The sequence below is a fragment of the Vicugna pacos genome, chromosome 11 (assembly GCF_048564905.1).
Source record: "Vicugna pacos chromosome 11, VicPac4, whole genome shotgun sequence".
In the NCBI taxonomy this organism is placed as follows: Eukaryota; Metazoa; Chordata; class Mammalia; order Artiodactyla; family Camelidae; genus Vicugna; species Vicugna pacos.
In genome coordinates this window covers 37,663,612-37,690,687 of record NC_132997.1, presented here as the reverse complement: position 1 = coordinate 37,690,687, position 27,076 = coordinate 37,663,612, and the positions used below count along the sequence as shown (strand labels likewise).

Genomic DNA, 27,076 nt, shown 5'->3' with positions numbered 1-27,076 from the left:
GATCTCTCCAGGATATCACAGTACCAAGAGCATCACGAGATTTCTCCACGTGCCTCCTGCCCAAACAACTTGGTCAAAGCTGGAGCACTACTGAAAACAAGATGTAGCAAAATGGGGAAGTCTCCCCTGCAATGCTCAGGGCAGCAGATGAACAAATAGTTACCAAATAAAAACCTAGACCTCAAAGCAAGTGCACTTTGCCCACGAAAAGCAGGCTCAAGGCTCTCACCAAGTGCTTAAAGACTCTTCCAAGTGCACTTCTAAATTCTAACGTAAGTTGTCTGACTTACCAGGCTGCCGCTAACTAGAAAGCAACGAAGCTGCTAATGGCCGACACATTGATGGGTAATATTGAGAAAAGAGACAAAAACTTATAAAACAGCTCCAAAAGTCAACACACACAGTAACCTGGGGCCACAAGCAAAGTAGCATAGCTCAGGATGGGTGAGGCCAGCTGTCACCAGGGGAACCGTCACAAGAGATGGTGTTTGAAAGGGCTTTGAAAACTACACGAAGCCTTTGTCTATTACTGATGGAGTGACGCCGAGTCGGCTCTAAGAGGCTCTGTACTGATTTCATTATGTCGGGGTGGTGACAGGCACTTTGGAAAACGTTTACCCCAAAATTGAGAAATAATTATCAAAATCCTATAAAATGAGAGTGGCAATAGGACGTCTCTAGGGTCTGAAAGCCAGGGGCAGCCTGATGAGGAGGGAGAAAGCGGGCTTTGAAGTTTGGTAGCACCGTTAACCAGTCATGGGACTTCTCACCATCTTTCCAACCTCCGGCTTCCTCATCTGTAAGAGGAGGTGACACACCTACCTTGGGGAGAAATTCTATGAAACCCGAAGCCCTCCAACAATGATCATTTCCATGACCCCATATAAATGAAAGGGCAAGACTAAGTCACCACTCACAGCTTATTTCAATTAACAATGCGATTCAATGGACAGATGAAGAACTTGACTTGCTCTGAGCATCCCTGGAGGACACACAAGATGAACAGTGGGATCTGCCTGAGATGCAGGATGCATGGAGGTGCCATGAGCATCCTCCCCAGCCCTGCTCCTCTACCCTGCTTTACAAACAGTCCTCCACTGTCTTCACAGCTGTGTGGGCGCCTCGATGAAGCCTTTCCCATCAGACCAAAAAGTAGCACCATTTATTCTGCCAATAAAATTTTGAGGAGTAAGCCAAAGAAACTTTAAAAATCTCATCTTTTAATGACTAGATTTCCAGATTGGGGGCTCTAGTTTTCTTTTCTTTTCTTTTTTAATCTCTCAGAAAGCTATCATCATGAATGGGCTAAAGATTAAATTAGCTGCAAAGGAAGTTATCCCAGTGTGGCACAGAGCAACAAAAAACTATGAATAACCTAATTGTCAAATAATAGAAAATTGACTAAGTTATAATCACCATATTGAATGCACTGAAGCTGTGACAAAATTATATTGTAGGAGGCTACTTTGTGCCATAAAAATAATAATAATAATAATAAAATATTAAGTTTAAAAAGCAGGTTTAGAAAGAGTAAGTCAATATGATCCCATTTTGGTACATGTATGTCTGTGTTCATTTATACACGGTACATACATATATATGAGTTCACAGGTATATATAGTATATAGTTTTATTTAGAATCAGAAAATATCAATAAATTTAAACTTTTTTGGTTAAAAAATTTTAAATTTCTAAATAAGGTCCAAAATACATAAATGTATTAGAGATATCTATTTATAAATGGGAAGAAAGCAGATGCGCCAATAACAAATATTCAGAGTGTTTGGTTCTGGATGTTAAAAATTATGAATGATTTTTATATTTTTCTTTGTGTTTTGCTGTTTTCTCCCCTTTTTCTAAGTGGACCAAGTATTACTCTCACAATAATGATATCTTTTTTTAGTGACTCGTGATATCTCATCTCCTTTCATTCAGAGGATGGGATGGATGCTTTCCACTGAGGTGGCTAAGGAATTAGGACTGGATCCTCGGCACCCAATTGAGACCCCACGACTGCTAATGGCCTCAGTCGGTACTGGAGTTAGGGACCAGAGAACATGCAGCTAAGGACTGACCATGGAAGATCCACCAAGAGCATTCCATCCATCTCCCTTTCAGTGGGGATTGAAGTCAGTGGCCTTTTGCCTGGGATGCAACGACCCCACCAGCCAGCAAAGCCCTTAAAAGGTCACGACTTCCTTCCTCCATCTCTACCATGTGTCCCACCACCAAAGCCCCCGACCCCCAAATGCAGCCTGAAAATTGTTTTGTTTGGAGAACCTACTACCTCCTGGACCCTAAATTAAAACACACAATTAGATTTCCATTAAGTCACAGCAAATTCTGCTGAATTGATCTAATCGGCCTCCATTCCTACATGACATCATGCTTTAAAGGCTCGGCCTGAACATAAATACTTAATGTAATAAATACAGTCTGAAATATTTGATCTCCTTGGCAGTTTAATTGATCTACTACAGAGACTGACAGGAAAAATTAAGTTAGTTCTGTCTCGTCTCTGCCGAGAGCACTTTTTCACCATCGAAAGGGAACAGGAACTACAAGTTTGGTTGCAAGGAGGGCTCTCGAACGCCGATTTCTTATTGAATGTTCACGTTAAGGGTAAAAGAATTGAGCAAGGAAATGAGGAAGTGGATTTATGAGACCTTCCACACAAATGCTGTAGTTCACTTCTTTTTGCTTTAGAGCTAAATTAATAAATTGACATATTCTGTGATTCTTAGTACCTGTTCCTTACAGTTCAGAAGGAGCGTTTGCGTGGCAGGGCTGGTAGACGCCTACGATATTCAAGCAGAGATTTTCTTAGATGCTGTGACTGACTGTGTTCACCAACAAACACACAACAAGGTTAAATTCACTCCCAGATGACTTCTCCCACAGAACCCCTGACGTGGTTTCTCCTGTCCCGGGGTTAGGGTTTTTTATTGCCTCTTTGCCACAGACTGTATTTATTTTTATACCCACCTCACCTCCCAAACTTGCAGGGTAAGCGCCCTTTAACCACGCTCAGCCCACCCTCTGTCCTGATTCCAGAGCTAAAAATGGCCAATTTTGGTACAAAGTAAACACTCGAGTCTTCGGGGAAGGGAGAAAGAGAGGGAGCATCTATCTTTCCTGCCTGAGTGGATGTATTTTAGTTCCTCAATGTTACCATCTCCCAGGTTCTAAGCCTCCTCAATACCCCACGGAAAGAAAAACTAAGGTCATCACAGAGTTATCCGGTCTGATTAATGCCCAAGTCCCCGGATTAATTTGGCAGGTTATTCTGGGGGAGTTGATGCTACACCCCTCCCCAGGCTCCACTGCACATGTGCGCCCACTGTCCCGTCAGCTGCTTATTCACTCAGCACACCCTCCCCGACAGGAGCCAGTTCAGCCTATGCCTCAGGGCCAGCGCCAATGCCCCCTTTCTGTTTGGAACCTCCGGAGGGGCAAGCAAATAATGACAGCGCCCAGATCCAGGACCCCGGTCCAGCCAGAGGAGCAGCAGGGATGCACGCTCCAGGCGGTCCGATGTCAGTGAGCACCGCCCTCCCTCCTCCCGGCGGGAGCCAGGATTCTGGCCAGGCAGCCTGTTTCTCCTGCTGCCTCTGGGCACAAGCCAGGAGCCCTCTGTTCAGCTCCCTGCACTCCAGGGCCCCATTGATTAGCAGGAAGGGCAAACCCATCAGCACCCATAGGAAATGGCTTCTGGAAAGTGAATTGCAGTTTTGAAAGCCAGAGAATGACAGCAGGTGCCTGTAAAAGGCAAAGAATCAATACAGGGCGTGGGGAGCTGGGAGGTGGGACACCAGGGTCCCTGGCTCGTCTGACAGAGGCATTGTGTGACCTCGGACAGTCTTACCCCCACCCTGGGCCTCAGTTTCCCCTACTGTTTCCTGGTAACATACTCAACAAACAGATTCCTTCCAAATATCAACTGCTGGCTCTCTACCCCCATCTTCCTAACATCAGCTAGGCATGGAGGGACCAGGGCTGACCCAACCACTTCCCCCATGAGGACAGAGCACATTCTATCCTTCCGGTTCCCTGTTCCCCAAACATCTGTACCTTCAGAAACCAGCCCAGGGCCCCTGGAAGGCTGTCCTGCTTTCTGGGAGCTGCACACTGTGGACCTCGTGGACTGAGCACAGGGGCCTGGAAGCCTCTCCCTTGAGGAGTGAGCCCCTGCAGGAAGTAGGATCCTCTGTCCTGGAGATCCAAACCCAAACCCTAATCAGTTCACAAGTGACCTTTGGCCTTATCGTCATAACCCTAACAACAATCACCAGCACCTACTGGGCACCAGGACATGCCAGACACAGATACACACCCTACAGACTGCAGGCAATCTCGGGTACTGAGGCCATGATGACCCTCATTTGACAGATAAGGAGACCGGGATCTGTCCTAAGTTGACCTTATAACAGGAGGGACACAGTAAAGGGCCGTGGCTGGTCTGACTCCAGAGCCTGGATTCACATGGAGACCACACCATCCTCTCCTAGGACCGTGGCTCCATCCAACCTCATGCTTTGCCCTTTCCTCTACATTGCATCCCCGCTGGCCCCAAGGCCTTTGCTCATGTTGTTCTGTCTGCCTGGAGTGGCCACCCACACCGGGTAACTCCTCTACTTCCTTCAAGGCCAACTCAAGCATTTCCTCTGGAAACCCCTCCTCATTCCCACAGAGAAAGAGTTCCTCCCTCCTCTGGGCTTCCCCCACACCTTCCACGCCCTTGTTGGGAGTACAGGACTGTGTCCCATGCCATAGCATACTTTATTGACCTGTTTGTCTTGTCAAGCCCACCCCCCACCTGTGAGCCCCACAGGATAGGGATGTGTCTAATTCATCAAAGGATGCTCTTTTCAGAGTTGGGCAAACTAGGGTGCTCAGTGGGTGCTGAATGAAAGATAGGAGGGCCCACCAGTTTCTGGGCCCAGCAGGTAGCCAACAGTGCAAGGCCACACCTGGTAGACTGGGGTCTCCCAGAACAGCATGACCTTCTTTCCTCCTTCTTCACCCAACTTCATTATCTCTCACTCTGCACCAGACCCAGTATTAGGGGCTGAGTGGCTTAGAAGGGGGTGAGTGGCTTAGAAGGACCTAGAGTTGAGTCAGGTATGGCCAATGCCCTGAAAGTGCTCATAGTCAGGACTGAGAAGTTAGGTTGGTTCAAAAACAAATGAACACCCCGTCTCATGTCACGAGGCCCAAGTATTCTCAATACCTGTGTAGTCAGTCTCTAAAGAGGGCCTTCAATGAACCACTCTCCCAGCAGTCACAGCTGTGTGCAGGTCCCTCCGCTTGAGTCTGAGCTGGCTCTGTGAGCAGTTTTAGTCAATAGAATAGGGCAGAAGCAACACTGCCTGCTTGAGCGTAAGCTGACATCGTCTGCTTTTACATTCTTAGGACCCAAACACCATCCAAATCCCACCAGGCTCACCATGGAGAGAGAGAGAGAGACAGGAGAGAGAGACAAAGTACCCAGCCTCCCAGCACCCCTGCCAAGGCACCAGGCAGAGAAGTGACGCCATCTTGGATGGAGCCCAGCCAGTCCTCAGAATCAGGAGAGATAATAAAACTGCAGGGCAGTTTGGCTGCTGCTTTTTTTTTTTTTTTAATGGAGATCCTGGGGATGGAACCCAGGACCTCATGCATACTAAGCATACACTCTACCACTGAGCTATACCCTCCCCACTGCTGCTACTTCTATTATACTAAGTTTGCAGGTAAATAAAACACTACTGAAACCTGGAATGAAGATTATAAGAAAAGAAAATCACAAGCTAATTTCTTCATGATCGTAGATGCAAAAACTCTAAACAGAGTATCAGCATATCCAGCTATATATAAAAAGGGTAACGTGTCACATCTAATTTGGATTTATTCCGGGAATGCACAGTTGGTTTAACACTAAACAATCAATCAATGTAACTAACCATATTCAAATACTGAGAAAGAACAATCATGTGATTGTCTCAACAGCAGCAGGAAAAATGTTGGGTGAAACTCAACATCCATTGATAGTCATGATTTTTTAAAGAATAATTAAAAATAAAACTCTAGGGCAAGAGGAAAATATTTTTACTTGATAAAGGGTATCTTTAAAATTAAAAAAAAAATTAGACAAACACTAAACACGATTGCAATTATGAAATTGTGAGGGCTTCCCCCAGAGATCAAGAATAAGGGAATGAGGCAAGGATCAGGCACAAAGACCACACATGTTATGATTCCACTCATGTGAAATGTCCACAGTGGCAGTCGCGGAATGTCCATGTTCTATAGACGCAGAAATGTTCATGGTTACCTGGGGCAGGGGGAGTTGAGGGAAATGAGCAGTGACTGCTAATAGGTCTGGGGTGATGAAAAAGTTCCAAGGTCGATGGGTAGTGATGGTTGCACAACTCTTGACTACACTAAAAGTCATTGAGTTGTGCGTTCTAATGGATGAACGGAACAGTATGTGAATTGTATTTCAATAAAGCTGTTATTTTTAAACAAACAAACAAACAAAAGAACAAAGCAGGGGTGCCCATTATCACCACTTCTATTCAATACTGTACTAGAGGTTCAAGCCAACATGGCCAGACAAGAAAAAGACAAATAAAAGGTACAGTCTGCCCTTCTGTTTCTGTGCGTTTCACATCTCCAGATTTAACCAACCAATAAAAATCAATCTGCAGGTGATAGAATCCACGGATGTGAAGCCTGCGGATATGGAGGGTCTTCTGCATTCCTTACACCACGTTTTACATAAGGGACTTGAGGATGGGTGGGGTTTGGTACGGAGGTTGTGGGAGGAGGTCGTCCTGGAACCAATCCCCCAGGGGTGACTATATGAAGACTGAAAAGAGAGAGATAAACTGTCTTTAACTGCAGATAATCTGATCATGTACATAGAATATCGTAAAGAATCTACAACTTCAACAACAGAGAAACAACGGAGAAAAAAAGGAAAGCATGGAGATTAAACAATATGTTATTGAAAAAACAATGGATCAATGAGGAAATCAAAGCTGAAATTAAAAAATACCTTGAGACAAATGATAATGAAAGCACAACCACTCAAAACCTATGGGACACAGCAAAGGCAGTGCTAAGAGGGAAGTTTATAGCGATACAGGCCTTCCTCAAAAAAGAAGAACAATCTCAAATAAACAAGTTAACCCACCACCTGAATCAATTAGAAAAAGAAGAACAAAAAGCCCCAAAAAGCAGCAGAAGGAAGGAAATAATAAAGATCAGAGAGGAATTAAATACAATAGAGATTAACAAGACCATAGAAAAAATCAACCAAACCAAAAGCTGGTTTTTTGAAAAAGTAAATAAAATCGACAAACCTCTGGCCAAACTCACAAAGAAGAAAAAAGAGAGAGCACAAATTAGCAAAATAAGAAAGGAAAATGGAGAAATTACAACAAACAAAATAGAAATACAGAATATCATATGAGAATATTATGAAAAACTATATGGAACCAAACTGGATAACCTAGAGGAGATGGACAAGTTTCTGGAAACATACTGTCCACCAAAACTGAATCAAGAAGAAACTGAACACTTGAACAATCCGATCACTAGAAAGGAAATAGAAATAGCAATTAAAAACCTCCCTACAAATAAAAGTCCAGGACCGGATGGCTTCACCGGGGAATTCTACCAAACATACAAAGAAGAACTCATACCAGTCCTTCTCAAACTCTTCCAGACGATTGAAAAGGAGGGAACACTCCCAAACTCATTCTATGAAGCCACCATCACCCTGATACCAAAACCAGGCAAAGACACTACAAAAAAAGAGAATTATAGGCCAATATCACTGATGAACATAAACGCCAAAATCCTCACCAAAATTTTAGCAAATAGAATCCAACAACACATAAAAAAGATTATACATCATGACCAAGTGGGGTTCATCCCAGGGACACAAGGCTGGTTCAACATACACAGATCAATCAATGTAATACATCACATCAACAAGAGAAAGGACAAAAACCACATGATCATGTCAATCGATGCAGAAAAAGCATTTGATAAAAGTCAACATCCATTTATGATAAAAACTCTCGCCAAAGTGGGTATAGAGGGAACATATCTCAACATAATAAAAGCTATATATGACAAACCTACAGCCAGCATAGTACTCAACGGTGAAAAACTCAAAAGCTTCCCACTAAAATCTGGGACAAGACAAGGATGCCCACTATCACCCCTCCTATTCAACATAGTCCTGGAAGTCCTAGCCACAGCAGTCAGGCAAGAGAAAGAAATAAAAGGGATCCAAATTGGAAAAGAAGAGGTAAAAGTGTCATTATATGCTGATGACATGTTACTATATATAGAAAACCCTAAATGGTCCACACAAAAGCTACTAGAGCTGATTGAAGAACTCAGCAAGGTAGCAGGTTAAAAAATTAATGTTCAAAAATCAGTTGCATTTCTTTACACTAACGATAAATCAACAGAAAAAGAAAGTAAAGAAACAATCCCCTTTAAAATAGCACCCAAAGTAATAAAATATCTGGGAATAAATCTAACCAAGGAGGTGAAAGAATAATACACAGAAAACTATAAACCGTTGATGAAGGAAATTAAAGAAGACTTTAAAAAATGGAAAGATATTCCATGCTCTTGGATTGGAAGAATCAATATTGTTAAAATGGTCGCACTGCCCGAGGCAATCTACAGATTTAAAGCAATCCCTATCAAATTACCCAGGACAAATTTCACAGAACTAGAACAAATCATAATAAAATTTATATGGAACCACAAAAGACCTAGAATTTCCAAAGCATTACTGAAGAGAAAGAAAGAGGCTGGAGGAATAACTCTCCCAGACTTCAGACAATACTGTAGAGCTACAGTCATCAAGACAGCATGGTATTGGTACCAAAACAGACATATAGACCAATGGAACAGAATAGAGAGCCCAGAAATGAACCCACAAACTTTTGGTCAACTCATCTTCGACAAAGGAGGCAAGAATATACAATGGAATAAGAATAAAGACAGTCTCTTCAGCAAATGGTGTTGGGAAAACTGGACAACAGCATGTAAAACAATGAAGCTAGAACACTCCCTTACACCATATACAAAAATCAACTCAAAATGGACTAAAGACTTAAACATAAGACAAGATACAATAAACCTCCTAGAGGAAAACATAGGCAAAACATTATCTGACATACATTTCAAAAATTTTCTCCTAGAAGAAATAAAAGCAAGAATAAACAAATGGGACCTAATGAAACTTACAAACTTCTGCACAGCAAAGGAAACCAGAAGTAAAACAAGAAGAAAACCTACGGAATGGGAGAAAATTTTTGCAAGTGAAACCGACAAAGGCTTGATCTCCAGAATATATAAGCAGCTCATATGACTTAATAAGAAAAAAATAAACAACCCAGTCCAAAAATGGGCAGAAGACCTAAACAAGCAATTCTCCAAGGAAGACATACAAATACCCAAGAGGCACATGAAAAAATGCTCAATATCACTAATTATCAGAGAAATGCTAATCAAAACTACAATGAGGTATCACCTCACACCAGTCAGAATGGCCGTCATTCAAAAATCCACAAATGACAAATGCGGGAGAGGCTGTGGAGAAAGGGGAATCCTCCTACACTGCTGGTGGGAATGCAGTTTGGTGCAGCCACTATGGAAAACAGTGTGGAGATTCCTCAAAAGACTAGGAATAGACTTGCCATATGACCCAGGAATCCCACCCCTGGGCTTGTATCCAGAAGGAAATCTACTTCAGGATGACACCTGTACCCCAATGTTCATAGCAGCACTATTTACAATAGCCAAAACATGGAAACAGCCTAAATGTCCATCAACAGGTGACTGGATAAAGAAGAGGTGGTATATTTATACAATGGAATACTACTCAGCCATAAAAACCGACAACATAATGCCATTTGTAGCAACATGGATGCTCCTGGAGAATGTCACTCCAAGTGAAGTAAGCCAGAAAGAGAAAGAAAAATACCATATGAGATCGCTCATATGTGGAATCTAAAAAACAAAAACAAAGCATAAATACAGGACAGAAGTAGACTCACAGACAGAGAATACAGACTTGTGGTTACCAGGGGGGTGGAAGGTGGAAAGGGATAGACTGGGATTTCAAAATTGTAGAATAGGTAAACAAGATTATACTGTATAGCACAGGGAAATACACACAAAATGTTATGATAACTCAGAGAGAAAAAAATGTGACAATTAGTGTGTGTATGTCCATGAATGACTGAAAAATTGTGCTGAACACTGGAATTTGACACAACATTGTAAAATGATTATAAATCAATAAAAAATGTTTAAAAAAAAAAAGAATCTACAACTAACCCTAATTATGTGGATAAATCTCCCAAACATAATGCCAAGTCAAAGAAGCCAGACACTAATACATACTGTATGACTCCAGTTATATGTATATACACACACAGGTCCAAAAATTTAAGACTAGACAGTAGTGTTTTTGAGTGCCTACTCAGGTGCTTGGCAAAGCTGTGTTATCAGAAACATCAGGGCCGTGGTTTCCTCTCTGGGAAGGAAAAGTGATGTGAGTAGAAAGGGGCCCAAATGATGTGGGGGCTTCTGGGATGCAGGCTGCATAAGTGCTTAAAATCATTCATTAAGCTCTCGATGTATGTTGTCTAAATTTTTCTGGTTATCATGTTTCAAAATAAAACAATTTTCATTGTTTTCAAAAACTGTGATTTAAAAAAGAAATCACAACACAAAGGAAAAGGTGATTTAAGAGAAACAGGGGGAAAATACTTTGTGGGGGACTTGGAGGGGTAAGAGGCTGCCTCCAGCTCTGAGTTGAGCCTTGGTGGGCAAATGCTTACTGGCCAATAAAGCTCTTCAAAGTCTCAAACTCTGGGAGATTTACTTTGGCCTGGAAGCCCAAGGGCCAAGGCCAATGAGAAGCAGTGGGGCGCATTCTTGGCTAACTAAGGGGCCTTGCTCTCAGGAAGGCCATGGTCCGACCATTTCCCACCTCTGGACACCCTGCCCTTCACCTCCTGCTTCGTCCTCATACACGTGATGCAGGCCCAGGACTGTTAGTCCAATTGCTAGCATCTGCTGAGCACTCACCGCGTGTCAGCTCCAGGCAGGGTGCCTGGCACACAGCATCTCCATCAGCCCCCACAGCCTCTGCAAGGCCTGGGTTGACAGAGCTCAGCTGCAAAGGTGGGGCCAAGTCTCTCTGTCTCTGGGCTCCTCCTCGCCTGGGCGACCGAGGGGCCATGCAGGACCACAGGGGCCATCTCTCCTCCCAAGGAGCGGATGGGGAGAGGCACTTAAGAGAGGGTCAGACCTCATTCCTCTGCTCTGCTGCTGTTCTCTCACCTGAGACCTGACTCCAGGGTACCACACCGGGGACTGAGTGCCCCCACAGGCCCGGCGTGCCCCGCCGGCTGCCCACCCTCCCTCCTGCCCCCTCCGGTTGTGGAAGGCCAGCCGTGATGCCTCCTCCGCCCCGCGCACCGCCCCGCCCAGCGTGGGAGAGTGGCTGTGACTCCAGGCATGAGCGCGGGCTGGGTTCTGCAAGCTCTCCCCTGGCAGCTGTAATGAGCTTCCCCCTCACACCCAGCTCTCCGAATCACAGGTTAGAGGCAGCCGGGCTAAGTGCGCCAGGGAGCGGGCCTCGGCTGACTGCGGCCCATCCTGCGGCCAGCACTTCCCCGGAACAAACCCAAATGCTTCCCTCGGCCATTAATAACCTCCTCTGCATTAATGAATTGTGAACGCAATGCTGGCCATTAAGACCGGGCAGGAAAACTCTTTGTGTTGCAAAGGCTTTTTCACTGGATGCTCATTATTGTTATGCAAACCCTGGCTTGCAAGGTGGGGCGGGTCTTGCTGCCCTTTGATTTTTGAATTTTTGTGAAACACCCCATATAGAAACATACTGACTCCCTCCCTGGCTGGGAGGGGCCCTCTCTGGCCACCCCAGAGTGCAAAGCACATCACTGGTTTCATGAAGCCCCGGGGAGGGGACCGGCGCCCTGATCAGGAAATCCTCCCAGGGGTGGGAAGGGGCCTCCATCGTTGCCAAAAATCAGAATGTGAGGATTACAAGCAAAAGGTGAATGTTAGCAACAACATGGGAGACATTTGGGAGAAAAGGCATTTCCTGGGGTCTTTTAAAGATGTGAGGGACCCAGTGACTGGGAAATGAGAATGGAGGAATCTGGTTAATAATGAGAGTGTTTACTGAGCAACTCCACTGGTCTAAGAATCTCAGATGTTCTAACTCACTCTCTTCTCATTCCGTCCTGTGAATCGGTCCTATGATGGTCAAGATGCCCAATTCACAGACAGGGAGAGAGTCCCACACGATGTGAAATAGTGAGCTTTCCTCTCTGGAAATACCCGGCAGAGCCTGGATGACCACGGGAAGGGATGTGTGGACAGAGGTTGAATAAGATGCCGATCTTGGTCCAGTCCAATTCTAAGACCATATAATTGTTGAATAAATCAATAGGTACTTAAATCAGTTTAAAAAAAAATAGGTAGAGGGTTCCAGTACTTTACTCACGACTTACAAGGTTAGAGAATGGAAGGATGAGGATTCACATGAGGCAGGCCACCCAGAGCCCTTGCTTGAAGTCACTGTGCTAGTTGACTACTTGAAAATTAAAGGATAATCAAAGGAGGAAAATTCCACAAGTGCCTGGATTTTGATTACCTGGCTCTGTCCCGGTGGGCAGTTTCCTGGCCCTCTCTGATGGGCCACAGCCCAATGCCCATCAGAGGCCTGCCCAGCAGAGCCTGGGGGCTAGTCTGCCACACCTCCACGTGTAGACACCCCTTTTAACCAGTCATTCCCGAGGGAACACAACCTCCTGTCTTTCCAGGGCGCCACCCCCACCTCCCCAGTTCCCTGGCTGCTGACTGCCTGAGCAGCCTTGCTGACCTGTCCAGACACATCCTTCCATGCACACGCCACCGCACACCCCAACACTGAGCCTTGCTGTGTTGTGTGAATGGATGTCCCCAGTGCTTCAGCCCCAGGGCTGCAACGCAGCCTCCTGCCCAAGCCGGGGAGCAGGAGAGGGGGAGCTGGCAGCAGATCACAGTCTCCCAGCACAGAATGGCAGTACCGTAGCAGATGGCAAGGCTCCAGAAGGTCTCCCCCCTCATCCGCCTACCAGACGCAGAATCACCAAGCCCCTCGGCATGTGCTGTGGCAGTTCCGAGCTGTGCAGATTTTCCAAAGACAGACGTCATTTCCAGCCCCATCTTGGTTTCCCTAGCCCTCCAGCTGCTTCCAAAACCCCAGGCCCCTGCCCTCAACAGGTATCCCCAGGGAATGAAAATTAGGGCCTCTAATTGCCTAAGAAAGCTATAATCTGAAGTTTTCTGCTACTGACTTAGTCTGTGTGTCAAAGCTCAGCAAAGCAGCTGAAAGACCTGTCATTTCAGGGTCATGTCCCCCCCTCCCCATAACCTAAAGCTAAAAAAGCAGAGTCTAGATCCCCCAGCATGTTCTGGGTCACAGTCATGGAGCTACTCGGGTCCAGCTCGTCCACCCGCTCACATTGGAGGCGAGGCTTGGAGACACAGCACAGCTCTGTGTTCTGGGAATCGTGGGCGCCCCAACCTGACACATTCCCTCTACATCCAGCAGCCCCCTCTCCATCTGTCCCCTCTTGCCCTCCCCCCCCCACCCCACCCAGTGCCACCTGCACCCGGAGCAGATCACCAGTATTCCATGAATGCTCCTGTTATCAGAGCACATTCAAAACCGACGTGTTTCTAGGCAAGCACAACTACTTACAGTAACTAAGGACTTCAAGGACCACTGCTTAGAAGAACTCAGCCAACTGTACCTCAACAACCCCCATGCTACCCCCACAAACACTCCTGGAGGCTCTCTCAGTGGTTCCCAAGCAGCGACATCGCATCATTCATAACAACGCCTAGAACCAAAAGACCAGGACCCTCGAATCAGAGTCCTTCGACTGTACACAAAGCTCCTCAGGCAGTTAGTTGGCTCTTGGAGTGCTCCACATGCCCCCTGGGAGAACTGATCCTGCCCGGGCCCTGGGAGCCCGCATTCCTCCCGGGCCAGGTGCTGGTGCAGCACAGGTCAGCCCTGGCTTGGATTCTCAAGCCCTGGTCTGGAGTCTCCAGTCTAGAGTCTTGGGAGCAGCTGGAACCTTGGTGGCCTCCCCAGACACTTGGCGTCATGAGTCCAGGGCTCTGGGACTCCACTAGGACCACAAAGCCTGGGGAAGGAGCCACGACTGCTGATTTGGGGCTGGAGGCTGAAATTCACTTTGATTTCTTTCTTGTCATTTGTAAGTGCCCTCAGGCCTGGAGAAGTGGGTTGGGATCTCTGGGCTGGAAGGGGCTGCGTTGCTCAGCTCACAATGGTCCTTGTCTCTTGGGTAAGTCCAGACTCCTCCTCCAGGGCTCACAGCCAATGGACTCACAGCTGTCCTCACTTGCCGGGAGAAGGGGGTGGGGATCCCAAGCCTCTACCAACAAGTGCCCACCCAGAGGAATGAATGAATAAATCGTGACTGGAGGAAAGGGCACATCAGGATAGTGTGGAGAGCAGCCTCCATCTTGAAGGGGAGACCTCGCTGATAAGTGACATGTGAGCAAGTGGTTTCCCCTCCCGGAGCCTCGGTTTCTTGTTTGTATAAAGAGAGATGGGCACAGAAACCTTCCAGCACCCGCAGGCTTGAAGCTCCTCCCAGTTAGCTGAGGGAGCCCCCTCGCTGGCCAGAGTCCCCTGGGAGGCAGGGCTCAGACCACCAGGCCTGCCAGCATCCAGCTGCCCAGTCACCTCTCGGGGTGAGCTCATGTAAGGGAGGCTGGGTCACGGCCCACAGGTCCTGACACTGAGCCTGGACTAGAAAATTGGGTCTGTTCCTCTCTTGGGTCCAGACTAGGTCATGCACCTAACTTCTATAGCTTAAGGAATCCTGGGAAAAGAAAATGTAGGCTGTAAGAGTCTCAAAGATGTTGGCCTCGGACCACTTAACAAATGTTCCACCAAACAACTGAGGGTTGAACCCCAGACCACCCAGCACCTGACTTGTAAGTACATTTTGTCACCCCCGGTCCTGAGGCAGAGGCATGTCCCCCAAGCACATCTCCAGCGGAGCGAGGCTGTGATGACCAGCTGACTCAGAGACTTCCAGCTCACTATATCTCACGCTGCATGGTGCCACCACACAGGGTCAGGCACTTTTCAAGTGCAGAGATATCCTGCCCAGTGCCAGTGTTATCTCAGAGCAATCTCAGCTCCACTGACGACATGTGCAGCTAGAGAGCATCCTGGAGACGATGTCTGCTACGCCACCCTACCGTGAGAATTCAACGGGACCCCACAGGAGACCACGGGCAGAGCAGAGCAAAGGTTTTCAATAATCATTCATTTCCTTCCCTCTCCAACATGACTTAGAGACTAAAAAGCCAGCTGCTTGGTGAGGCCAGGTAACAAGAGCCAAGGTGAGTAACGGGGTCACAATGAGCCGCAGGAGGGGAGCTTTGCTGGGGCTCAGGCCTGGGGAGGAGCTGTGCATGCCGGGAGGAGAACACAGAAGTCTGCGTGCCTCTTATGAGCAAGAGCTTATTTGTATCTGGTGGGGCAGGCGGGCGGCGGGGAGGGTGGTGAAGACAATGCTTACACACACTCACTTCACTCATCGCCTGCCTGGTTCTGGAAACATCTGAGCGTGCCACTGGCCCCAGCACACCTTGTCTCCCTGACTGTGGCCAGGAAGGCCTTCCGGTGGGGATGTGCAGGCTGACTGAGCAAGTGCCACCACAAGGCACAAAGATGTGCCCTAGTTCGGTGAGCACGCAGTGATTTCTGTCACCTCTGCAGAATTCTGCACATCCCTACCCTAGCCCCCCACCCCCTGCCATCAAAGGAAAGTGTGTTTCCAGTGAGATAGGAACAGAGCAGACCCCAAGGGAGGTTCTGGGGTTGAGGGGAGTACATAAGAGTGAGGAACAAAGAGGAAGGGTGACAGGTTAAGGGCCCCTCCCTTCAGCCCTGCTTCCTTCTGCTTTGTGCCTCTCATCACTGCCTCATTGGCTGGCAGACACCGTCCCGCCCTCCCTGCCAGCAGCCTAGCCCTCTCTCCCTTTCTTCAGCCCCTTCTGACCTCCACCAGGGTCTGGGCTTGTTAAAGACCCCCACCCCCACCCCTGCAAGGGCTACCCCACCAAAGAGACGTGGGATTCACCTCCAGCTCATCATGAGGCTGGAGTGGAGCAAGTAGAGAACATTTAGGAATGAGATGGTTACTCTCAGGAGCTGAGCTGACCCTCACCAAAGCAGAGAGGATTCAACAGACAGACAGATATAGGATTGCTCCTCTGCCCAGACCAGTTCCTTGAATGATACCCACGTCCCATTGGTAATCTGCTTCCAGAAGCCCCTTCCAATTGGGACTCCACCTCCACAGTGCCCTACCAGCCTATTGTGTCTGTGAATATGTCCCAGGGACCCTCTGTTGGGGGTAAGGGGGACTCTACTTGGCCCCTGAAGCACACAGATCCTGGAGCTGAAGGAAGCGCCGGGGCACACAGCGCCCAGAGCTGGACAGAGCTGAGCCTCATCCTCCCACTCTAGCCATCTGAGCCCGGGGATTCGCCCAGCTGCCTGGACCACTCAGAACTGGCTCCAGGCCTCAGGGCCCCACCTCCTACAGAGGAAAATCCAGATGCAGGGGTGCGGCGTCCAGGGCCTGCAAGCTCTGGCCCCTCCACTTTATCTCTGGGTACTCTCCTGTGGGCACCCAATGTACCGGCCATTCTCCAGACAAACCTGGTTCTCCTCCCTGCTCCTGGCACTTTGCACGTCCTGCTCTCTGGGCCTAGAATGTTCTCTCCTTTTTGGAGAATCCCCAGGGGGGGCTCCATCTTGCCTTCATTCAGCTTCCAGAAACCACATTTGCAATGCAGATCATCACTGTGTGTGTGTGTGTGTGTGTGTGTGTGTGTGTGATACCAACCTGCTGGAAAATGACCCCTCAAGGGCAGAAGACCCCAGACTATAATGCAGAGCAAGCAGGAAACACCCTAGGGGGGCTCCCCCACTGCCTATCATCAGGAAAAAGCCTACAGCCAGCACATGCACCCCCACCTCCCAGACCTGCAGAGACAGACAACCGCCAACATGAACACTCACTGCCCTGGACCCACTGTGGGGCCCCGCCCTGCTCCTGGCCAGCACAGCTGGCTCGTCTCATGGCAAGAAGAGTGGGTTTGGGACCAGGAATTGACAGATACTGGATGGGCCCATTCATCCAGTGGGGGTGCCCCAGGGATCCCCAAGGAACAGCCCCATCAGAGTCCCCCTCTCTGGACCTGACAAAAATGTCCCTAACAAGATAAACTGTACAAGGACCTACGTATAGCACAGGGAACTATATTCAATTTCTTGTAATGAGCTGTAATGGAAAGGAAACTGAAAAAATGTATATGTATATATGTATAACTGAATCACTTTTCTATACATCTGAAACTAACATAGTAAATTGATTACACTTCAATAAGAATTAAAAAAAATGTACTTGCAAAAAAAAATGCCCCTAATAGTTTCCAACCTTCATACAATAACAGCCTTTGAGAAGAGAGCAAATCTTAGAAAACCACAAACCCTAACAATTCAGACCCCTTGATATCAGAAGACCCCGGGAAAGGCAGGTGGGCAAACCACATGAATGAAGAGGGTCTTCATAAGCTGGGACAATTGTCCATCACAGGCCTCACCCAAAAGCTTCAAGCTAGCACCCAAAACTGGGACCAATGAGAGGGAGCAGTCTGTGAACCCTGAAACAACCATCTCTCAGTCAGCCCCCAGTCAGGTGCAGGGATACGAGCTTCACCTAGGTTCTCAGGTCATGTAGAAGTGGAACAAGAGAGCATGTTTGGAAACTGACTCTGGCTGTGACTGACAGAAGAAGGAAAGGAGCTGCACCGGCCCCAGGTGCAAGGATGGGCCGGACTGAGAAAGCAGGACAGGCAGATGATCATCACAGTCCCCTTGGAAGTGGTGCAGGCCAGCAGGGCCAAGCAGGGTCCCCACCCAGCCCAGCAGGCAGCAGAGCCCAAACTCACCTTTCAGGGAGGCGACATGTGACAGGGCCTGGGCATACGTGGCTGTGTTCAGGAGGGTCCCCGGCAAGCAAGAGGGGAAGAAAGGCCCTGTGGGACCCACAGTTCGCCCGAGGCTGGCAGAGAAAGAGAATCACACACTGAGTTCCCAACTCTGTGTACCCGCCAGCCCTCCCGGCCCAGGGGTCCAGCCAGCCTCACCTCTGCTGGGCCTCCAGGGCCTCCTTCTTGCTCCGGGCCTGGTCCCCAGGGGGTGGGGAGTTGATGTTTCTTGCGGGCGGGGGCGTCACCTCTGCCATGGGCTCCTTGGCTCCTGGCTCCTGGTCAGAGGCCCCTCTCTCTGTTTTCCTCCATTTGGCCCTTCGGTTCTGGAACCAAACCTGAACCCCCGATGGAAACCCACACCCAATGGAGGCAAAAAATCAGACAGAAGGAGGGAACTAGAACTCAAACCCAAATGCCCGGTCCCTGTGCCATGGCTCACAGTTCACCTTGCAGCAGATGCGCAGGAGCGCAGCCTCCTCTCTCCAAAGGTCTACCAAAGCAGAGCTCTCTGAATTACAGCTTCAGACCCACGAGCGGCTCAGAAAATCAGAGTAGAAGGTATGACAGGCATTTTTAAATGAGTGTTAAGGAAGAATCCAAATGCACTGGCCACAGTGAGGGTAAAAGTACATCTCGTGCAAATTCTGTGTATGCAAGTACATTTACTTGATGTGAAATGTATTTCCTATGGGGAAAGGGGGGACTCATCATCAGAGCAGTTTATAAAACACCGCCGTGGGGTTTTTTCCTCAAAAATACTTATCCTCTCTTCCAGCAGGTCTGGCCTGAGTGTGTCCAGCCTCATACATGTGATTTCACCCTGAAATCATCTCTGACACATCATGACAAGTTCATGACCAGCAGCACTAGAAACACTGACTCTGGAGTCATCCCTGGTTTAGAACTCTAGACCCCGGTGAGTCTGGCTTAGAGACCCCTGCAATCCTTGAAGTCGGGTAGTTCTGCTAGCCCCATTTTACAGATGAGAAAACTGAGTACAGAGAGTGTAATTAACTTGCCCGAGGTCATTCTGGTGGTAAATGGCAGATCCACAATTTGAAGCCCAGTGGCTTGGCTGGGGACGGTGATCCAAACTGTCTGGGGGTGATAATAGTGACTGCCCCCAAGCATTGTTAGGAAAATTAGCATGGAGAAATGTGACTGAGCACGGAGCCTGGCAACATAGCAATCACCCAGTGAATATTAGCAGTATTATTTGCATCATCCTCAGGTTAGGAAGCAGTTTGTGATTCACTTGCTCTAATTGCCTTCTTACAGGCTGAGGTGGAATTCTTTAAGCCTTGGAAACCAAGACTGCATTTACCGGATAGCCTCATGGCAACCGGGCAGCCTGGGTCCAAGGTGTTCCTGGAGGTCAGTGAAATCCTGCAGCTCTTTACTCCATCCAGCTAAATCTCTTCCCCCTTTCTCCTGGGAGATAATTCCTGGCTTAAAAAAAAAAAAAGGCTGGCAAGACCTTCATCCTATTCCCCTGGGCATCCTCTCCTCCTGCTGCAGGCAGACTGGCCCCAGAGAGAGCCTGGGTCCCTAGGTTGAGCCTTCTGCCAGCCCACCCCACCTCAGAATCTTCATTCTCTTTTAACTGGGTTTCTTTCCTTTTAAAAAAAAAAAATCTAGTTGGCTTTTAATTGCACATATCAGCAACCATTGAATAATGATTTTATCTATATTCTAAATTTAGGGCAGTTAAATGCAAAGCAAAATGCAGACACTTTCTCGCGTCTTAATTGAATGAAGGTCACAGCTATAACAACATTTAATTGAGCTATTTTTCATTATCATATTTTAATGACTTTGCACTGACAGTTCACCTGCTTCTGAGGAAAGAGCATGATGGAGTCGTTTATTTCCCTATTTAGTTATTGTTTGACAACATCAGCTTCGATTAAGACCCTGCTTTAGAGAACATTAATCATATTTGAATGAGCAAGGGGTCTAAATGTAAACACATCTCCCTTCCCGCCACCGGAGCCATGTCCCCACACACAGGCTCACTAAACAAATGCTTCAGAGCCATTGTCTGTTTGTAGAATAGCCAACAATAGCCCCAACTTTAATTGTCACCACCCCTATCTCACCCTTGCACCTTTCAGGGAGAAGTTATGATCTTCCACTTCTGAATGCTCAATAATTGTGTCATTTATCTCAATTTGCAGTTCAGTCTTTAGGCAGCTATTGGCAAGCTGGCATTAAAAAAAGAAAGGATAAACGACATGCTGGCCAAAGGAGATTTTCATTTCCAAATAATAATCAGTTTAATTTGCCCGCATATGACCAATGATTCATGTTCAGATTTAATAATCAGGATCACATAATCTGATTATAGGGGAAATAATTTGTTTACAACCCCCAATTTACTGCTCAGAATTCCATTATCTCTCTTCAGCCATTGGTTTTTAAGAGATACTAACATGACCCAGGGGAACCAAAAGCAAACTATTATATTTCCTACAATTAGATCTTTGCATAGACTTAACCCCAAGCCCCTACATAAAAAAAAAGAACAGAAACAGCATGGAGGAAACCCCATAAATAAAATGAATATATAATTGTGCTCAAAGAATGGCTCGCCCCGGAGAGGCGGCGCTGCGAATCTGTTCCTGCCACGTCCGGGCACATCTGCTGGGCTCGGCGGGTTTGTGCACTTAAACATAATCACCATGTAGCTTCTAAAAAAGAAATCCTGCTTAGAGACAGTCACCGTGGGCCACGCTCGTCTCCAAGGCAGCCCTTTCGCTGCTGCCGCTTAAAGATTTTTCAATTGCCCATGGTCTTCGGATCCACTTCACTGAAAGAGTCCGCGTGCTGGGGAAAAGTTGGACATGATGCAATTTCTGGAAAGCAGATCCTACCCTGTTCCCATATGAAAACACAGTTCTCTGCAATTGACCAGCCTTACCCCAGAGCGGTCAGAGCGGCTTTGAGAATAGCATCTCAGCTCTTTTTTTTTTTTTTTCCAAAGCAAGGAAATGGATGTGCATTGATGTAATTTAGTACCTTAGAGACGCGGACAAATTAGTGTAGAACATTATCACTAGTTAATTATGAATGACCGATTAATCAACCTAATCTAATATTCCACATTATGTTGATGTTATTAAAGTGCATCATGAAAATGACAGATCGTCTTCATTTGCTTTCTTTGGCCAAATGTGCACTCTGCAGTCATGATGTCAGGGAAAAAAAAAAGTTTGCCAGTTTTAATATTCGAGAGTTAAATAATTAAAAAGAAGGTTTACCTGCACTCTGGCTTCTGTGAGGTTTATTTTCATGGCTAGCTCTTCTCTGGTGAAGACATCGGGGTAGTGTGTTTGGGCAAAAACTGCCTCGAGAGCTTCCAGCTGGTAAAAGGAAAAAATCCTTACTGGTGAGAGGTTGTGGCTAGGTGAGAGGAAGCAGATGCATATTTCCAATTTGCTATAAGTGGCGAGGAAGTAGTTCCCCAGATCAAACAGGGGAAGAAGAGGTAGAAAAGGGCTTTTTGAAAAAAAAATCCCACAGAATTAAAATTGCAACCGCGGATGACTTAGGAGCTAAGCTTTCCTAGCAACCTCAGTGCTACCCCAAGAGGTAGAAATAAGAGAGGCACAAATATTTGTATGCAAGTTCCATTTAAATGGATCCAGAGGACTCAAAATCTAAGACTGGCCTTATGAATTGGCGCAATCCACGCAGCTTCCACCATCGAGTATAGGAGAAGAGCAATCACTTGCAGAAGCCCTCATTGTGTTGTGCCCACAGAAACCGCCTAAGGTCTCTGCTCCAGGGCGCTCTGGGAGAAAGATTTAAGGGAAGGAGCTCGGATCCTGGAAATACAATATCAAGGCTCCAGTGGTAGCCCTTCCGTTTATGGGCAGTGATACCTTCTACAAAGCAGTCAACCTCTTGGGCCCCAGTTTTTTCATCTATCTATTGGATAAGAATGTCTGACTGTCCCCAGACTCAACCTAAGGCAGACCAGAGCCGTCATCATTGTCTCTTCACTTACTATCTGGGATTGAGGTCAAAGTCCTCTGCCCCCTGCCCAGATTCCTTGACACATAAATTCAAGAAAACAGAAAGATCCAGTTAACACAATCAGTTAGCCTTATTCTGAAAGACAAAGAAGAGCTGCTCAAACTCTGATTTTTTTTTTTTTTGAAGGCAGGAGATAGCTGACTCTCAGAAGGGGGGCATCATTACCTGCTGGAGAGTGAACGTGGTCCGGTTCCGGCGCTGTTTTCTCCGTAGAAACCCATCGTCGAAATCTCCCGTAGAGTGGTTACCAAAGGGAGCGGTGCCTGCTGGGAGCAAACTGGATCAGCCTGAGTAGAGGGCCCCCCAGTCCTCACACTGACCCCCCTGCCGTGCACTCCTACTTGGAGGCAGCGACCTGTCCCCTCTAGACAGAGCCCTGTCTGTCCCAAAGCATCCTTCTCTGCTCCTGCAATTAAGTCTCCCTCTTTTCCACTCTTTTGTGATCTCTCTCTCCCAGTAACCTTTGACTTTAAGCCCTACTATGCCTATTTCATAGGGTGAGTGGTGACCTTACTCCCCAACACAGCCACGTCCACTTCACGTGGAATTCTGGACTCTGAGCCAGAAAGGGTCACTGACTTGAGATGGAGTCTTCACTGGCCCTCCAGCTCCCAGCTACACCTTTGTCCCAAGCATCTTCCTCTCATCCCTCCTACCTCTGATCCTTCAGCAGAAGCCTCTAGGTTTCCTTTTTTCTCACCTGTTATTTTATTTTCCCTTGTTTCTATAAACAACAAGGATTCAAGGCTAGGGAGGAGGGAGGAAAGAAATCACCAAGAGTTTTCCACAACGCTTTTCTCCTAGAACTTCAGGACACGAGGAGGTAAGAGGTTTAGAAATGAATATTAATTACCATCGGTCACAGCTCATCAGCACCATAGTGGATCTGTTATAGAGATGTCAATTAACAAAAAATCTGCACCAATAGCAACTTTCCTGAATTCCAAGCAGACTTAAAAAGGACCGCTCTCAAAGGGCATCCCACCCTCTGGCCAGGCTTATAAAAGACCCTCTGCTCCTTGAAAAGAAAGATTTCTTTTCCACAGTCCTCCCTTGCCACCTCCAAAGCTTCTATTAAGCCAGAACAGATTCTGGCCCCAAACGTACATTCAGATCATTTTCCAAATATGCGCCATTTACTTGACAGTCCACAATGGCTTCTTAGGAAAACAAATGAGCAAGCTCCCATTAGCCAGTGAAGGCTGTACCTGCCATGGGCTCTGGTAGCAGAATCACTGCGTGTTAGGCATTAGGAGCCACCAAGTCACACTGCCCAGCCATCGTTTCTCAGAAGGACCTCGGTCCAAAGAAGCAAGGTCTTTTGGGCTTTTTAAAATTCTGTCTACTACAGGGAGTTCCTCCTATCTATTTCCAGTGCCACATCCTTTGCCACAAGACCTCCACTCTCTGGGGAAGCCTTCTCCTTCTGTCGTCCTGTTCAAACTGCTTTCTTCCTCAAAACCCTAGTTACAAATATTTCTCTCCAGCCCACTGGAAACTTCAAAGAAACAGTCTCAGTATTTTTTTTTCAAAGCAGTCTTATTTCCATTTTTATGGACAAATTGTCTCCTTTTGAAACAAAGTTCTTGACGGGTGAGGATGAGATGCAATCTCTGAGGCTCTCCAATCACAACCAGCCTCACAGACGTATACCTGCCTGTCCCAATTATTTCACAAAGTGTGCATATAATATCTTTAAACGAAACACTGCATGTCAAGCTGAATCCTGAAAAAGGCTGACAGTTCATCACATTAAGAAGAACAAAGATGGACAACCTAACAGAAAAAAGGAAACTATGAGAACAGGCTTTTTACTTAAAAATAAATAGAATGGGGGGAGGGTATAGCTCAGTGGTAGAGCACATGCTTAGCATGCACAAGGTCCTGGGTTCAATTCCCAGTACCTCCATTAAAAAAATAAATAAATAAACCTAATTACCTCCCACCCCTCCAAAAAGAAAAAACTAAAATAAATAAATAAATAAATAAATAAATAAAATGGTTGATAATGCAACAACAATGTTGAACCTTGCAACAACAATGTTGAACCTTGCAACAGTTAAAGAAAATATTTTTGCAAAAAAAATGCATAATTATATCCAGTACAGATTAGAGTGTAATGAACTGTGCACACTACTCACCATTTGTAGGAGAGTGAATTGGTGCAGCCTTATTAGAGGGTAATTGGACAATATCCATCAAAAATTTAAGTGCACACACAGCTTTGTAATCTATGAATATACTTAGAAAGTGTGCCTAAATGGAGAGAGACTATTGTTCCTGGTAACATGGTAAGAGAAAAAAAAAAAACTGGAAACAACCAAAGTGCCCAAGCGTAGACACTTTCTGTACAACATATAATGGAATACTACACAACACAGCTGTTGAAAAGAAGCCGTAGCTCTGCCTATACTGACATGGAAGCATCACCAAAATGTGTATAATGAAGTGAAAAAGGCAAAGTTCTGAACGATGTGCTGTATAATCTCAGCACAAATAAGGTATAACTTACCAAGAAAAAAATACGTAAATGACAATATTCACAGGTAAAAGCAAGTTTTTCCTGTAGAAATCACAGGAAACCAGCAATATGGAGTATCTTTAGAAAAAGAGGTAGAGAAGGAAGATTTCACTTTTCAAGGGGTTCTGTTCTATTTGAATTTCCAATGCAGGTGTATGTAGTACTTTTTAAATTTAGTACTAGCAGAATTATCTGAGAAGCAAGATTATGAGCCATGCTTCGCTTTCTCTTGCGTGCCTCTCTAAATAAAAAATAAAAATTAAAATGCTGATAGGCAATAATGAGATGTCATATTCCAAGGGTCTGTCCTTAGCCTTTCCATCTGCAGCTGGTCACCTCCTCCCCAGTGACATTAAACTAAAATACAACATCCCTTTTTGCAAAAACTGGCTTCGAAACACGTCTGTGAAGGAACAAAAAGGGTCTTAAAGACCCGTCTCCTTTTCTTCTGGTCACAGCAATCAGAATCGGCATTGGGATGTGGGATGTGCTCCAGGTGTGGGAAGGAAAGGTGAACTGAGACGAGAGCAGCAAGCACCTCAGTGTGCTGTGGCCATGACAAGCTGGCCAGGGCTCTCCCCAAGCGACTTCGGCCTCCCACCCTGCAGACAGAGCTTTCCCCTTCAGTCACCCAGGCAGCCCAACACTGCTAAATGCCCAGATCTCAGCCTGAGGTTCAGAGAGGAGCAGATGCTCCCCCTCCAGTCCTATGGTACAGTGTCAGGGGATGCACTGCTCAGACCTTTACATGATGCCCATCTGCATGAGTCCTTGGAGGTAAAAGCAGGTGAAATGGAGCCAAGTGTCTGGCCTTCCCTTCTTAGGAATGCTGACCGAGCTGGCAGGGCTTAAACACTGGTCCTCATTGGCCTCCTTTAGAAAATCTTACTGAACTCTTAAAAGCTTCCATGGGAAAACAAAACAAACTTTCTGAAATCCTGGTGTGCATTGGCCAGCTGAGGCCAGGCGCTGCTCAAGGTAACAGGGGCAAGGTGAAGGAGCATCCTCTGATTTCTCAGGTTCCCCAGTGTCTCACCACCTTTTGCCCTGCCCCATGCCTCCCTCAACTTCTTTGCCTCCAAAATTCTCCCACCACTCCCCACCAAAAAAAATCAAAGGAGTAGGTTTCCAAAGCCAAGTGCTGATATTGCTCCCAGTTATGTAAGTCCTAACAGCCCATGGCGGAGACTACTGGTCTGAGGAAAGCGCTGTTAAAGGGCCAGAGTGTGTTAAAGGGCATTTGCCTGATGGATAGTACAGCCCTCCTTGTGTGGAGGGCCCACCCTGCAGGATCCCCCAAGACCAGAGATCCAAGCTGTACCCTTCTCAACAACCTACCCCCACCTAACAATCCAGTGCAGAGACCATACCAAGGATCCTGAAACAAAATTTCGTCTAAGAAGTGGAGCCCCTCAAAGACCCAAACCCTGGCCACAGGCTGCCCCTGGGAGTGGGAAGTGGTTAGCATTTGGCGTCAGAAACCCAATGAGCCACAGAGGAGGGGCCATACCTGGGCACTTCTGGCAGTGGTGGGCAGGGCCACCGGCTCCTAAGGGCCACATTGGCCTGGAACAGAACTTGAGGACCTGGAGCAAGACGGCCTTGGGCCAGGAGTAAGAGCAGCCTGGCAATGGGTCCTTCCAAGCTCATGTCCAGTCAAAGACCATGCCGGCCAACTCCCTAGTCCACACTGGCTTATCGGGATGTTTGCAAAACGCCGTGAAAGATTGATGCGGCCCCCTGGGCAGGGGAGCCCCGATTAGAGGCGTGACACCAGCATCTGTGCTGGGAGGACCCCCGTCCCTGCAGCGCTCATAGCCCGGGGCACCCAGCCCAGGCGGGGAGGGAGGTGGGAAGCAGGTGGCGACGACAGGGAGGAAGGCCAGAGCGGGATGTGGGGAGGGGGCCAAGGGCGCCCCTACCCACGGCCAGGCGGCTGCGTCCCTCTCAGGGCAGGGACCCAACCACCCGTCAGACTCCGCTGCTGATCTGGCCCTTTCTGGCCGCCGCCGCCGGCCTTTTGGGTCACCTCCGGGCACGGCGCTTACTCACCCTCTAGCTGTGGCGGACAGTGGAAATAAAACATCTCCGACGGCCGGATGGGCTGGGCAGCCAGGACTCGGGAGGGTAACCGCGGGACCCACAAGGCGTGCGTAGATCTGGCCTGGCTGCAAAGCAAACAGCGGCAGAGCCTAAGTCTCCCTCAGCCTTGGCCCCGGACCGGCCCTGGAGCGCCCCGGGCGCTCCCTTCCTGGAAGATCCCCTCCCAAAGCCTTCAGCTCACTTTGGGGACCGGGTGGGAGGTGGCAGCGCCATCGCAAACCAGGGCCCCAGTGGGACAACACTTCGGTTCGGGTCTACCACCCTGAC

The 27,076-nt window shown here is 47.3% G+C and overlaps 1 protein-coding gene across 1 annotated transcript in view; it reads right to left on the bottom strand.

Annotated features, from left to right (window-relative positions):
- Positions 1-26,792, bottom strand: part of DRGX (dorsal root ganglia homeobox) — a 36,365-nt gene extending 9,573 nt beyond the window's left edge. The window contains exons 1-5 of the mRNA XM_006216092.3: positions 26,759-26,792; positions 22,351-22,448; positions 21,408-21,509; positions 18,304-18,482; positions 18,106-18,218 (exon numbers count right to left, since the gene is read on the bottom strand). Of these exons, the coding sequence (XP_006216154.1) occupies positions 18,106-18,218; positions 18,304-18,482; positions 21,408-21,509; positions 22,351-22,448; positions 26,759-26,792 (526 nt within the window). The remainder of the gene's footprint in view (positions 1-18,105; positions 18,219-18,303; positions 18,483-21,407; positions 21,510-22,350; positions 22,449-26,758) is intronic.
- Positions 26,793-27,076: the final 284 nt, after the last annotated feature.